The 14,846-nt window shown below is 40.1% G+C and overlaps 1 protein-coding gene across 4 annotated transcripts in view; it reads right to left on the bottom strand.

Moving 5' to 3' along the window:
• Positions 1 to 3,164: 3,164 nt before the first annotated feature.
• The window catches only part of ZBTB44 (zinc finger and BTB domain containing 44), a 41,544-nt gene continuing 29,862 nt past the window's right edge, over positions 3,165 to 14,846 (bottom strand). The window contains exons 4-6 of one of the 4 annotated variants that reach the window (XM_074927314.1): positions 14,186 to 14,349; positions 11,568 to 11,868; positions 3,165 to 9,460 (exon numbers count right to left, since the gene is read on the bottom strand). In XM_074927314.1, coding sequence (XP_074783415.1) covers positions 9,178 to 9,460; positions 11,568 to 11,868; positions 14,186 to 14,349 — 748 coding nt within the window. In that variant the 3' untranslated portion in view covers positions 3,165 to 9,177. The remainder of the gene's footprint in view (positions 9,461 to 11,567; positions 11,869 to 14,185; positions 14,350 to 14,846) is intronic. The other 3 variants (XM_074927315.1, XM_074927316.1, XM_074927317.1) reach the window with 3 other exon arrangements.

Below are 14,846 nucleotides of genomic sequence, written 5' to 3'. Positions count from 1 at the left end.
TCACTTACACACAGAGAAATGATCCTGGAATTGAGAGTCATCTCTCCACCAGCCCACAAAAACATCATGGTTTCCTCGTTCCTCTCCCAATACTTCTGGTTATTCCCCTTTGGCTCAAAAGTCTACTCACCTGGAACACTTTACCCCTGCCTCCTAAGAATTCAGATGATCAATTTTACTGTTAGCTTTTTGTTTTTCTAGAGGCATGAATGCCAGGGGCATACTCAGCTATCTTGGGCCCAAGGTAGTTTCAAAGCTATACTGTATTGCAGACATAAACGCTTTAAGCCAAGAAATTAAGGACTGTACTTTGTTTTGGTGTAAGTGAATAGTGTCCATACTTATTCAATGTTTCTTCATTCTTAACAGCAATCTATTTGTAGCTGACATTGTTTTTTCTTAGAAATAGTCTGGAAAATGTCAGAGTCTATGCAGAGAAAAAAAATAGAGAGAAAAATGTACTGAAGTAGCATCGACACTCCCCTCTCCACTAAAAAACTCCCTCTCGAGACCACAAATTATATCTACTTCCTTAAAATTAATATCGCGTCCATAAATCCTGCCCCCCTGTGGAGGAGAAGCTTGTTTAGAGATGAGCACAGGGTCACAGGGAACCATGCCTCTCCTTTTCACTCCAAACTCAAGAGAAGTTGGTAAGGGCTAACAGAAGAGCGAAGCAAGGCTCTTGCTGGAGGTTTAAGCTAGTAACCTGTCTCATCCAGTGAGAATTAACCAAGAAAAAGACAGTAATAGCGAGTTGGTCCATTGATGGTTTTGTTTGGTCATTGTTCAAAGTTCCTTCTGAACGAACACATACAGACTGTGTGCGTGCGTGCACGTACAGGGGAACAAGCAGAGCTTTGTCAGAAAAAAACGTTACCTTCTCAGTGGTGGGAGTAGAACAAAACACATGGCCTGAGCATCTAGCTTTATTCAGGCGTAGGGAAGACTGGGAATGCAGTTTAGCCAGATGCAGCGGATGAATTCACAAAGATAACTCCCACCCAAATCCAGTCAGTTGGATTGGAAACGGTGGGGGTGTCTGAAAGTCAGCGGTAGTGGCCCAGCCACACAAATTAACGTACAGTTAAGCCAAGCACCTCTCTTACGTTGAGGTCATTCCCTTCAAAATTTGGATGGAAGAGTTCAAAAGTTCCCTTCAAAATTTGGATCGAAGAGTTCGAAATTTCAACAATCAAGAGATAAAAGGTCAAGTGAGATGTACAAATAGATGCCCCAGGAGTTGCTCTGTAATCTTTACTGTGAGACCTTGTGACCGAGACAAAGGCAAGTGATGATTGAAAGCCATTAACTCAAGCCTTTAAGAGTGGTTTTCAAACACCTGTTTTTCACTCTGGGTGTCTAGGGCCTATTTCAAAAGGATTTGTGGAAGGCAACTAAGAAAATCAGGGGTACTATCCTTAAGTGTAAATGTGCTATTCAAGAGTGCATGCCTCCTCTGAAAAAAAGTGTTAACAGATCCCAAAAATCAGAATGACTGAAAACCACATGTCTCTGAGCTGTAACGGAGGCTCTAACATGTACACACTTACCCCTGCTCTGCTTGCTCATGGTCTCACAGCAATCTCTGCTCTAAGAATGGTGATGACAGAGTTATGCTCAGTGCTCTGGAGACGCAGCATGCACAAGCAGCTTGTGAAAAGCGCTTCAGACATAATCCAAGCCAGGTTTCTCTTAGCAGCTTCATTTTCACCAGGATATCACATACGTAGGAATGGTGCAGTAAGCCCTGGGAGAACTGTTCCCTGCTCTACTACATTCTCGGTAGCTACGAGTTCAATCTCATGTCGGCCACTCTCCTCTGTGCAAAAGAAATAGTACTTCATTACTGTCAGGAATAAAATGCTTAAACGCTGTAAGGAAGCCACAAAAAAACTTCATAGCGTACACTTGCTTTAAGGATGTCTAAAAGATGTTTCAGGCTAAACTTAAACATATGGTTGTGCTTTGGAAAAATCTGCTCGAGTCACAAGTCTGACCCTCGATATCCATCAAAGGTATGCATTTTAGCAGCCTTGCCTTAGCTTTAGGATAGTATATGCTCATATACAGTCATACAGGCTTTAGATTTGTAACGGTCTGCTAAGCATCACTGCATACTCCTAACTGGGTCTGTCTGTCTTTAAAGCAGCAAAATTCTTGCTTTTATGGGAGACCAACAGACTCAAAGCCTTTACACCTCAGCCTTCCTTCTCTCCAAAGCCTTCAGAAGATACGTTCCCTCTTCCAGCCATGCTTTTGATAAAGTACTTCTGTCCTGCACAAGGTCCCCAGGAAAACGAGAACTCGGAATTCAGCAACTCTCAGCCTCCCCCTCCAAGGCTGATTGTGGCTGCTTACTCCACACCGTGAAACGCTTTTCCATTTTCGTTTTCACTCCTGTGTCAGCTGCTGAACACGACTTGACCGCCAGTGTGTTAATCATGCCTGCCTGCTTGTTTTCATAGAGGCTACCGGGCAGAGTTCTAATCATTTCAGCCAAGCAGTTACAAAACTTCCATTTTCCTACCTGTGCCCTAGCTAGGTGTTGATCCAGACAGCATTCCAGCTCGGTCAGACAGGTGGGTCTGTAGGAGGCAAATTAATTTAATTGCAAGGGCTGCCAGAAAGAGCAGAGGTGTATTTTAAGTCCCATGACTCTAGGCTGTTTCATGACTATTTTGAAGCACACAGCTGCGATCACGATGACTCTGTCTACTGTCCTTTTTAAACATCTTCTGCTTTGACTAATTTGATTAGGCTCATTCTTGGCTGGCTTTCCATCAGTAAAACCCCGTTCAAAAGACGGCCCCACCGATTTTGCAGAATACAGCCTAAAAGAGAGCATTAACAAAAGGAAATGTAATATACAATGGAAAATTAAACAGAAATGTGTACTTTATTCTTAATACTCTTCACTCACGTAACTTCTCCAGTCATTTATTAACGCTTATTTTGTTTTAAACTACCTTCCTCCCAATGACAGCTTCAGCAACAGCGAGTTCCCCTCATACTCAACTATTTTGAGACTCATTATAAGCAAAAGTTATAAGCAAATGTAGCTCTAGCAACAGAGTTGCACCTTCTTACACAAGGTCAAAGCTAGTCTTTTGTACTGGAAGACAAACTCTGGTATAGTTAAATAACGACACAAAGCAAAGATATACTCCATAAAACATTAATATTTTAATGAAAAATCTTAGCTTCATGTTTCTATCCAAAGACACTCAAAACTAGTTTTTCTCCCCCCTTAATTTTGACCTATAATGGGACCAGTTTGAAGATTTTTTTTTTTTTGTATTTTAGAACATTTTTTTTTAAAGATTAAACAACCAGGCTAGCAAAAAGGTACCCAATACATACTTTTCTTATATCAAACAAGCTAGTATTTCAATACAATGTAACTATACAGAATATATACATTACACATATGATCACAAAGCAAACACTACAGGCTCAGAACAGATTTGAAAAAACATGATATTCACATTGATTACAATAACTCTAAAAATGATTGTAACGTTGAAACGGCACTTAGTTTACAAAAAAAGTCACAAAAATATATATAGCCACCAAGAACTATGGTTCCTGAAAAATACTAATAGCCAGATAGTATTATATAAAATGTGAAGTGTATTTAAACATCGTATACATTAAAAAACAAAACCAAAACCAAAAAACAATTCTGTTAAGTCAATAAACATGCCAAGTAATCTAGCTGTGGCCAGCATCAACAAGAGAAGCTGTACTGTGGATGAGATGACGACTGGATATACGGCTGGTGACCGGAGACTGGCACAGTTAAGGGGGTTTCACTGTTACTAAAATGCACAAAGAAGCCCAACAATAATTTAATTCACATTTTTTTCCTCCAGCTTACTCTTTTCCCTCTTCGGGGTTTCACCATAGGGCAGCACCTAAAGTGAAGGCACTGCAGGAACAGGGCAAAGAAGCTGTCCAAGAACTTGGTGTAGCCAGGGCTATAAGTCAGAATATCAAAAGCATGCATCAGCTAAACGAATGGTTAAACAAAATCACTCCTCTGGGGACTTCAGCAACCCTCAGGAAGACCATAGGTACAGTTGCCACACAGGCTGGCAGCACCAGGAACTGATTCGGGGTGTTTTTTTGTTAAGTGCAACCAGATTTGCAGTTGAGACCTGTGGGACACTGAATTACTGTGATAGCACACATTGAGTTAACAAAAACCCAGAGCAGTAAGTACTGTTGCATTAAAAAAATTCACATTTGTTTTTTATGGTACATTTCCTCAAATACTTTGAACCGACCTCTATTTGCTAGGGGCCTCTGATGTGGCTGAGGCACCATCCAGCCTTGAACCCTCTTATCTGTCATCAAGATGCTATGGAATTTATTATGTCCATACTTGGAGATGAGAACCCTCCAAAACTGGGTTTCACCTTGTAAGCAAAACTCGAACTTAATCGATCGGAATGAAAATTAGCTATTTTCCATATTCTGATGGTGTGGAAGTTGCAATGGATGTAGGAGCAACAGGTGCTCCTACATCTGCATTTTCTCCATCCCTGCAGGGTGCACAAAGCTCCCGTTCTATTTGCATATAAAATGCTTCATGGTTTGTCTCAGAGAGAGACCGGCAATAGTCTCAGTGCTCTTACATCCTGGGGCTGGAGGGGAAAGCCAGCAACCAAGAAGCGACTGAAGCCCTCATATAAAAACTTTAAACCATAGCTTAAAAACAATAAAATTTTATCCCGTAAGGGACATATAGGGATCATAGTCTTATAAAATATATTTTACTGCATTGGCAGCTATTACTTTTTTAAAAAGTTTAAATTCACACCTTTTAGACTCAAGATACATGTGAACCCAGAACCATTTTCAATAACCTAGTCTACTAATCTCTCAGTATGAGAGACTTGACCACAGTATCTGCGAGCCTGACAACTGAACTCAAACTGTAGCGAGACAGACAAATCATCAGGAACACACATCGTCTTTTAATGTGGTGTAAGAACAGCAACAAGCAGTTCTGATGGGGAACTTCATTTGCTAAATGTGCAGGCATCCCCCATGGATCTCCAGGGGAGTTGTGCTATGTGTCTGCACCAAAAAACAAAACAAGCCCTTACAACTTGGCCAAACCTCCTGCACAGCTAAAACACCACTTCTTTTTCTTCCGCTCTCTGTGGGGAAATAGAAAGCTGCTGATTTTTTTCCCCCCTCTCCCAAAACACCGTGTTAAATCAGGAAAAAAACATATCCCTTCCTTTCCTATTGTTCCCATCAGACGTACTGACACACAATATGCAAGGAGTAAAGACCCTGCACAGACTCTGAGAATCGGGGTCCCCGGCATACAGCAGAACCTTGCTAGTTCTGTGGTAGTGAAGGCACTCTGCTTGCAACATAGATGGGTGAGGAAAGGATTTTCCACTGAGTGCAAAGATTGGTGCCACATGGGAGAAGGACATGCAAAAGCAAGACATAAATCACTTTGTGAATGAATCTGGAGACTAATCATCGACAAAGGAACTGCTGCAATGGGTCATACGTGTAAGCCAGTTGGAAGAAATTCTAAACAATTTGTAAGGGCCACAAAGATGATGAAGGGACTAGAGCATCTGCCATACAGGCTGAGAGTGATCGGACTGTTTTGCTTGGAGAAGGCTCGAGGGATCTTATCAATACATAAAACTACTGGATAGAAGGGGGCAAAGAAGATGGTGCCAGGCCCTTCTCAGTGGGCACAAACTGAAATCCAAGAAATCCCACCTAAACATACTAAAACCTTTTTTACGGTGAGGGTGGTCAAGCACTGGAACAGGTTTCCCAGAGAACCTAGGGAGTGTCCATCTTTGCAGATACTTGAAATCCGACTGGACTGAGCAACCTGTTCTTGCAGACTCCGCTTTGAGCGGGGGGGGGTTGAACTAGATTTAAGCCTCTAGCTCCACTAGTTGAACTAGATCACCTCCAGAGTCCCTTCCAATCTCAACTGTTCTGTGATTCTGTGATCTTTGTCAAGCAGAAATATAAATGCATATCAAATACTGTTTTGGTGGGGGGTAGGAAAAAAAAAGAAAAAAAGAAAAAAAGATAATGCAGCCCAGAGTTCAAAACCCTCTCATAATGTACTGAAAGAAAATTATGCTTTAGGTTTAATCCCAAATGTAGTTTAAGGCAAATTTCTTCTAGCTTAGTTAGATATCTATGTCTCTCAATTTGGAATCTAAGCATATTAGCAACAGAGATTGTTTTAAGATGCGTATGTTTTCACATCTCTCCTGTGAAGAACACCAGCATTTCAAAGAACTCAACACTTCCAACAAGTTAGGGAAGAGAAATAAAACGATATTTGCATTTAATCTGTGTTCGCTTCTATGGAGAAAAGAGATATTAACAAGAAACAATTACAAACAGGAAAATTAACAAGTAAACCCAACCCTAAAACAAACAAACAAGCAAAAAATCCTCCAAGAACTATTGTTCCTGCAGTTGAATCAGACTGAAAAGTGAGAACTAAATTAAGATGTTATGCAGAGATTACAGGCTTGAAAAGATAATGTGTAACACAGTGCAATGAACAATGAAACCCATGACTTGCCTTGTACCAAGCTGTTAACAGTTAATGAAACTCTTTTCTTTTCAAGGAAGAACAGATTAGAGCTACAAAGTCTTTTTAACTTTTTTCTCCCTTCTCTTTGGTATTCAGAAAGCAGTTTGCCTTCTGACACAGAATTTTAAGCCTTAAAAATCTAATATCCAGATATGTCTATTGTGTATTTGCATATTTTCTCACCAATAAACTGTTTCGCAAAATATCTAATGGGTGAAAATTATCAGAGTCTAACAGAAGATTATGTCCAGCTATACCTGACCGCCTTTGCTGTAGAGTCTGGAAATGTGTTTCTACATGAAGTACTTTTTACTACATGAATCCCCAAGGATCACATATACCTTGAAAGTGGAGTAACACTTATCTGAAAAAAAGAAAATGACGTATTTGAGTTCAGTGTCATAGCCCTATAATTCAGGATAAAACTCAGCAAAAGGCATTGTTTTGTCTTACTGGCTTCTCAGTTACAGAAATCAGAAGTGGAAGAGAACTGGTCTTTAAATTCAGCCCATCAACACACTGGACTAATTCACAGTACAGCATCCCAAAAAAAGAATTTCTCCTTCAAGCCCTTTTAAGACCACTTACAAAGGTAGACATACAAGACTGAATTGTAGCAGAGAACTTCTTTGCAGCATTTTTCTAAAACACCCTTTGGATCTGGTGGAGAAACTTCATTCCAGTAACTTGCAAAAGACTTAAATCCCACTGGTTTTGCTCTATTTAACTAAAATGTGTGTTTTTTACCTAAAACACAGCAGAGAAAAGAATGTTAAAAGTCACTGAAACCCTTTAAGCTTTTTCCAAAGGGCAAGAAACTTTTTTCCTTAGAAAAACTGGCTATTAGTAGAAACAACTCAGGCCTATGGAGTATCAGAGCTGCCTAAGCTAACTGAATACAAATTGATCTTGCGATAAAATACGACTTTTGTGTCTTCTGTTTCTTCAGGAGCAACCTGTCTCTATTGGTTTCATTTCCTCCTCGTGTTTGCGTAAAATAAATCCAGACAGAAAACAACAATTTGAAAAAAACAAGATTCAAAACTAAGGGAGTATATCATGCCTTTGGAATCCTAAGATCAAGTAATACCTACTCGCTCAGCATGTCATCAGTAGGCGACAGGCATCTGGCATCAAACACTGAGTTAACTTCAGAAGCAATAAGAAAAAAAATCACAAACCTCCTAATGTATTTCCTAATTCAGGTTTCAAAGCAGTACTATAGCCCAAACAGCCTCAACAAAACAGGACTCACTGCTCTGAAAATCCCGCACCCGAAATTTGCAGCTTTTTCTAAATACGGAAAAATGAAATTGCAAATCTTTCAATTTATTGCTTACTTGAGCTGTGTGTGTAGCTGGAGTAATGGCCTTTAATAAACCGAGTTGGCAAGGATTTAAAATGTTTTGAAACAGGAACAATTCATCATTGCTATATAGGCTTTTTGTAAACAACCCCCTGTTGGGTTAGAAAGTTGGCCTCTAAAGAGAATAAATTGCTTGTTTTGTCCAAAACAGACTAGTAAAAATCTCAGAAACTATACATGCATATGTATAAATAAAAAAATGTGCAATAATCCACAAAAGAATTCATTTTTTCCCATCTGTAAACTCTCTCTAGCTAGCTTTTGGAGATTAGTAAAAATACAGTATATATGATAGGGGGAAGTGACCAGAACTGCAGACAGTCTGGCCACGATTTAAGAATTTCAGTTTGGGAAAACCTGCATTTTCACATGTGGTTCCCCTTCTACCGAAAGATACAGTCATGAGATGTTTGTCAGGCTTGCACGGATATATACTTTTCTAACATCCTCCATTCTTTTTGTACCATTAGACTTTTCCTGACCATACTATTTCCATGTCTAACCTTAGATGGGCAAATCTGGCCAGACTATTTGATCAAGCGGTTTCTAAAAGGGCTGGAATATAAGAAATAGGAATACCTGGCATGACATCACTTGGTTTGTCAAAAGTGATTCATCTGAGATGAAAAGGGACAACGTGTTTTTAAAAAGCGTGTGGCTGTTAGTTTCAAAAATGCTTACCATTTCCAAGAAAAGGGTTACAGTAAGCGCTTTGAAAAACAGCAGGCACAGAGATAGGAAGTGTCATTTTTTTTTATGCAGAAGATTAAAGCATCCACTCAAAACTAGTCAAAACTGTTCAATAATGATTTCCAATGCATCCTTTTGTTTGTCATTTTAAAAAGGTTTCCTCTGATTTCTCTCCCTTAACCAGAGGGTCTGCAGAAGCAAGAGAAACTTAATGAGCTGCTCTAACTGTGGAAGAAGAAATAGTTAAAGTGATCTGAATCAGTTGTTCTTCTTTAGAAGTGTATCACAGCTTCCATGATGTTCTGACAAGATCTTTTTGTGCATTCAGTCTTAAATATTTTCACAGAAGTGAGCATTCAGTCATGAAAAATAATGTAACATCTGTTGCAGTTTTCTGTTTAAAGCGTAGCTTACAAAGTAAAAAGGGAAAATCTCCCCACTTTTTAAAAAAATTAAATTAAAATGTACAGGACCAAACACAGGCACTTTCCAAAGAACAAAAATGAAACCAAACCATGAATTATTCAATAGTAATAGATGACAGCTCCGGTTTCGGAGGGTCACCTGCGGCTGCCTCAGCAGTGGCGTTAGTCTTTGGCTGCTCTGGCACATCTTCTTCCTTCTCTGCCAACCCACCCAGAGACCCCAAGGGGAAAGTGCTTTCACAATTCTGAGTTGACGACACCTGTGAAATGACAGGCATTTGGACAGAAGAGTTGCTTTCAAAGCCATGCTCCCCTAGCTCATACTGCCCGAGGGTCTCTTCTTGTTCCTGGTTTAAGTAGTCCGGTACTAGGAAGTCACTAGAAGAGGGGCAAAGGACAGAAGAGAAATGTCATTTCTCACACAAACATCAGTGATACCAGTTTCTCTGCATCAGTTACATCACACAAGCTACATACTGCATTGCACAGAGAACAAGGATATTCACTTCACATTGCTCTAAGATCATCACAGCGACATACTTCACTGAGCACTATAACCTGGTTCTCATTTAAACACATGGAGAAGTTATTCAAAAGCATCTCTTTTCCATTGTTGTGCATCTGTATTTCCTACACAGCAACTTCTTATTATATAGATTGTATCACCTTGATGAGAATGAAAGTTAATGTCTGGAACATCGTATGGCACTGAAAACCTCACTGCAAAAAGGGAGCACTCAACCTCTAAAACCAGAAACAAAAATGAGTTCAGCACTGGCGAAGACGTGCGCCTTTTCCACAACTGAGAGAAGATCCACGCAAGAAACAGCAGCAGCACTCCTCTCAGAGTGGACAGGCTGTAAACAGAAGCATGAGGTGAGGAAGCAAGGGTTCTGCTGAAAGCACGAGGAGGCTGCCAGCGACAGCAGGGTTTTGTGATGTTGACACGTATCACGCTACTGTGAAAAGAACGGAATTGCATTTCCTTCCTGTTTCAGCCCTTTCTGGACAACAGTTCTGTAACTCACTCTTACCAACTGGGGGGTGAGTGTATCTAAAGAAAAATCTACCAAACTCTCCAGTAGTATTTTCAGAGCACGAGCACATTACAAAAATAAAATTTATTAGCAAACTTTCAGCACCAGACATGTAAGTTCTTACTTGAGGCAAGTATAATATATATATTACACACATGCACATTTGTATGCTTTGGTTCCTCCTTGTAATAATCCATTTAAAAGCAGTCCTTTGCTTAAATGACAGCAGCATTCACTGCTTCACGTCCAAATTTGCAACCAACTACGCTCAATCTAGTGCTTGTAAATTCAAACTAAAGGAAGGCCTATAGACAACTAAAATCATATACTTTAATCTGACTTTAATTTGACGATGACAATAAAGTGCTTACCACAATCACGGCATCATCCCTTAAGAGTTTTCACTCTAGTTTTGGCACAAGCTCTAAGAACAAGAACTGCATAAACCCACTTATACTTTTAAACAATATTCTGTTGGGAAAACAGTGACTGGCTCTCCTGGTTTGTTTTGCAAATTTTTCATCCTACATCACTTCTGAGATAACCAAATAGAACAAATTGCTGAAATGTTTTGTAGGGGGAAAAGCATAATGTCTAGAAATCACGAGAGATGGTATTGTAGATGCCATAATATTTACAATACATTTCTTTTGCATTGCTGAAGACAGATGACTTAAGGCACACCAAGCTGCACCCTCTCTGTAGATTTAAGAGCTGTGAGATCTATCTCCCTCCAATTTCCTTCATCCACTTTCGTATTTTTCCATCTCAAATTCCAACGGTTACAAACATTTCTTTCAATATGAGAATACAGAGCTAGTCTCATGCCTCAGAACCCTTTCAACAGTCTTTAGTGAAGTGCATTTGTGAGATATGCCAAGTCTTTTGTGCCCTGATAAACAAGAAATGTCCAACTGGCCCTCACTATTTCAAACCCTACTAGTCTAATCATTTAGTAATATGTTACCTAGAAAATGAAAAAAGAGAAGGTATGGAGGCATGCAATCTTTCCACAATATTAAGCAAGTACTTAAAATGAAGTAATAGGTCTATTCCCTATGTAAGTGAACAGGCTACGTATGAGATTTCGAATAGCAAATCATTTACAGAACCCCACAGATACTACAGTATAGAACACTACGGCTTAACACCATCAGCCTGTCTGCAGATACTACTGAAAGGAGAAATTAAGTAGCCCAGAAGCAGCTTCTGCATATCACTCGATTCTTCAGTGCCCTCCTATATAGCTTATATGCTGTAAGACAGATCAGATATAACAGATAGTGGCACAAGAAAGAATTTGACTGGAATTAGCTGGCAACCTGATGAGAGGCACAGCAGGCTGCCCTGAAAGCAGGAAAAGATGATTTAGGAAAAAAAAAAAAGGCAAAAAGGCAAAAAAAAAAAAAAAGCAAGTTTCCCTGTTAGGTTTTTGCTGTGCACCTCACCTGCTCTGGAAGTAGTTTGCTAGCTCTGATGCTTCATGGTTCAAGCTCCTCAGGTGAACGATTAAATTTCCAGAGTTGGTGAACATGGCGCCACATGTTTTGCACTCGTAAATCCGAGGCTTGCGGATAATATGCCGGGAAACCCGCATGTGGTGTTTATATTCCCCGAAGGAAGTGAAAGTGGCACTACATATCTGGCACCGGAAACAGCGTTTACCTTCGTGCTTCAGGCGATGCATCTTTAGCGAGTAAGCTCGGGTGAACTTTTTCCCACAACGGTCACACTGAAATGGTTTAATGCCTGCGGGAGAGAGAGCAAAAAAACATTCCCCTTTTGTAATGAGAGGTCACTGGAAAAATCCTTCCAGATTTCTAACAGCAAAAGGACAGCAGCTGTGGCCAGTCACAGAGCAGTGCTGGTTTAGGATGAAATTCTCTGGTTAACTTTAAAATGGCAGAAACAATTAGAACAGAGCTATGCTTTCTCAGAACCAACTGCTAACGGATTTCATAACAATGTGACCTGTCCGTAACGCTTACACGTCTTCTTCCTCACAGTTTAAAATGAACATAAGCCTCTATGCATTAGACAATGGCTAAGATCCTGAGCCACAGCCAAAAAGTATCCGATGCAGCAGTCATCTCAAACCATCTCTGAACTCCTTTGATCTCAGGAGATTCTTGTGCCAGACTGGTTCCCAACAATGCAATTATCAGACTACCCTTAATTGCAATGTCTTTTTCTGGCTGCCTTTGGCCACAGAGAATTGCTCTGGCAGGGGGACTGTGTGCACAAGGATGCCCCTGTAATGCAGCAGGAACGGTGATAAAAAGGTGAAGTGGCAGCCTTTATATTGCGTGGGAACCTTTCTACACCAGAATCTTCAGGAACTCTGCATGACAGACAGCTCTCCAAGACCTTTTAGGTTCATGCCTCTCATTTTTCTCTCCTATTAATTTAGAAATTCTGTCACTAATTCATTTTTTCATTTATCACAGGCATTAATAAAACCTGAGCTCTGCAAGACATTGCAGTGGCACAGAAGTACATAATCACACCCAAACAGAACCATGATAACATAAAAGACAGAACCACAAAAAGTTAAGTTTTAATAAAAAATCTGAACCCCAGAAAGTGTGGAAATCCAAACACGAGGCCAAGAATCTGGAATATGGAGCTCTATTCATAATAGGGCTGTCAAGGAATAAAAAAGGTTTTTTCAAAAGGCTGAATGTGCATCAGTCCAGGCTATTAATTCCACCAGTCTTTCACTCTGCTTTCCTTATGTTCAAAGCGGGAGCTGAACTTTTAATTGGGGCTTTTATACAGAGAAAGCTGTAGTTAAGGTTACACTGAAACTCCTTGTTAAGCATGTGAAAACAAGTTAATATACTAGAATATTGTCTTGTGGAGCTAAAACTTTTCATGCTTTCGTACTGTCCAAGGGCATCTATTTCCTCTGATACTCTAAGGAAAATCTCTTCAGCCATTTTGCTTATGTGAAAACACTTTCAACATTTACAAGTTTTGAGTGTTTCTTTTGCATGTTAATTACTTTAAACCAGCTATTCAAATCTCTCCCGACTTTGCCCAGGGGTTGCCAGTTGACAGATTGGCCGGAGATGCTTTGCTGAAGCCTCACTGTCTGCCATCAGTTAAGACTTTAGCAACTGGCTTGGGATATTTTCACACCTGATGTGCCCATAAAGTTTGCTTTTTAAAGTATTAAACATTATTACTGCTGGCCTAAATACAGTGTGGTCATTTTGCTTGAAGTTATTTGACAAATAATTGCTGACAGTGAAAAAGTTACACCATGATAACTGTGGTTGGTCTGCCCAAAAATGGTACAGCATCTGTGTGCAGGCAAGAGTCAACCTCAAAACAGGAGATGCTAAAGGATGAGGCTTCGTGCTCAAGTGCAATAACCCTCTAATATTCCCTTCATTCACTAAAATGCCAATGCTATCGCCAGGTAAGGCTGACGAGTTTTGAAAATGATAGCAAGTCATACTCGGGTTAGAAATCAAAATGAATGCAACGATTTGGGGACTGAGACTCAGAGGAGGCATTCACACAAACCTTTTGCTACCTGTACTGTCTGTAGTAGCTAAACTGATTATCAAACCAACTCAGTTGTCCTGCAATCCCTCCACAAATTCTGAGATCCAAAGGCATATAACATTCTTCAACGCAAGGACATAAGACAGATAATGTTTTCTCATGGCTGCAAGTCTCCTCTAAAACACAGCAAACAATTGCAACATGCAAGAGGAAGAATTTCGATCTACATCTCAGTACAATAAAAAAGCCAAGTATACTTTATTTCATCTCAAATCTTTATCATGAAAATGACTTATTCTGATGAGTTTCAGGCAATCAGATTTTTTTCAGTCCACACAAACGCTAATCATCCATGAGCAGAGCTATCAGTCAGATTTGATGTATCAAAACAAGCGTTCAGGGAGACGTACCTCTGCCCAGCCTTTCTGAAATCATTTCTCAAGCACTTGGCAGGTGATTAAAAAAAGAATCGCATTATTACATTTGCTGCACAGTGAGCAAACCTCTGTGAGTCTATAAATTAGTAATTCTTGGAAACGGTAACGCTTCTTACCTGAGTGGATGAGCATGTGTTGTTTTAAGTTCTGAATGCGAGTGAACCGGACCCCACAGGTTGGACACTGAAAAGGTCTGTCTGGACCATTTGGGCTGGGTCTCTCTGTGCTGCTGGTAGAAGGAGCAATGTAGAGTTGGTAGGGATACTGAACGTTCTCCAAACTACAAAGAAAAAATTCACTGATTTACAAGCAAGCTAAGAAAAAAAGCAAGAAGCCTTGCCCATGGAAATCTGAACCTTGAACACATGGTTCACGGGTATGTGAAGAAGACTGTTGTTTCACATTTCTCCTGAAATCTGTATTTACGCTGGAAATCTCTGCCTCTACAGCAACAGGTCTGACCTGCACCTGAAGTCTTACAGTCACTGACTCTGCACATCTGAACAAAACCAGAGAATAACCTCTGACTTCTGTTCCTTTGGGCAACAGGCCCAAGCACCAGCTGCAAACTGAACTTTATTTTCCAGGCATGGGCATTTTCTCAAGCGTATCGACGATTTACAATGAGCAAACAGCCCCTGGGGAAGAATTTAAAGAACCGAGCAAACTGGAAAGCAAAGGAGTATTTTGCAGTTCCAGTGATATTTACAAATGAAATTCAAGCTGATTCATTTTCATTTCAATCCAAGTTCAATGAACAAACATTAGTATCTATAA

The sequence above is a fragment of the Athene noctua genome, chromosome 26 (assembly GCF_965140245.1).
Source record: "Athene noctua chromosome 26, bAthNoc1.hap1.1, whole genome shotgun sequence".
In the NCBI taxonomy this organism is placed as follows: Eukaryota; Metazoa; Chordata; class Aves; order Strigiformes; family Strigidae; genus Athene; species Athene noctua.
The sequence above is the reverse complement of the archived record's forward strand: the minus strand, read 5'-3'. Positions and strand labels throughout refer to the sequence as shown.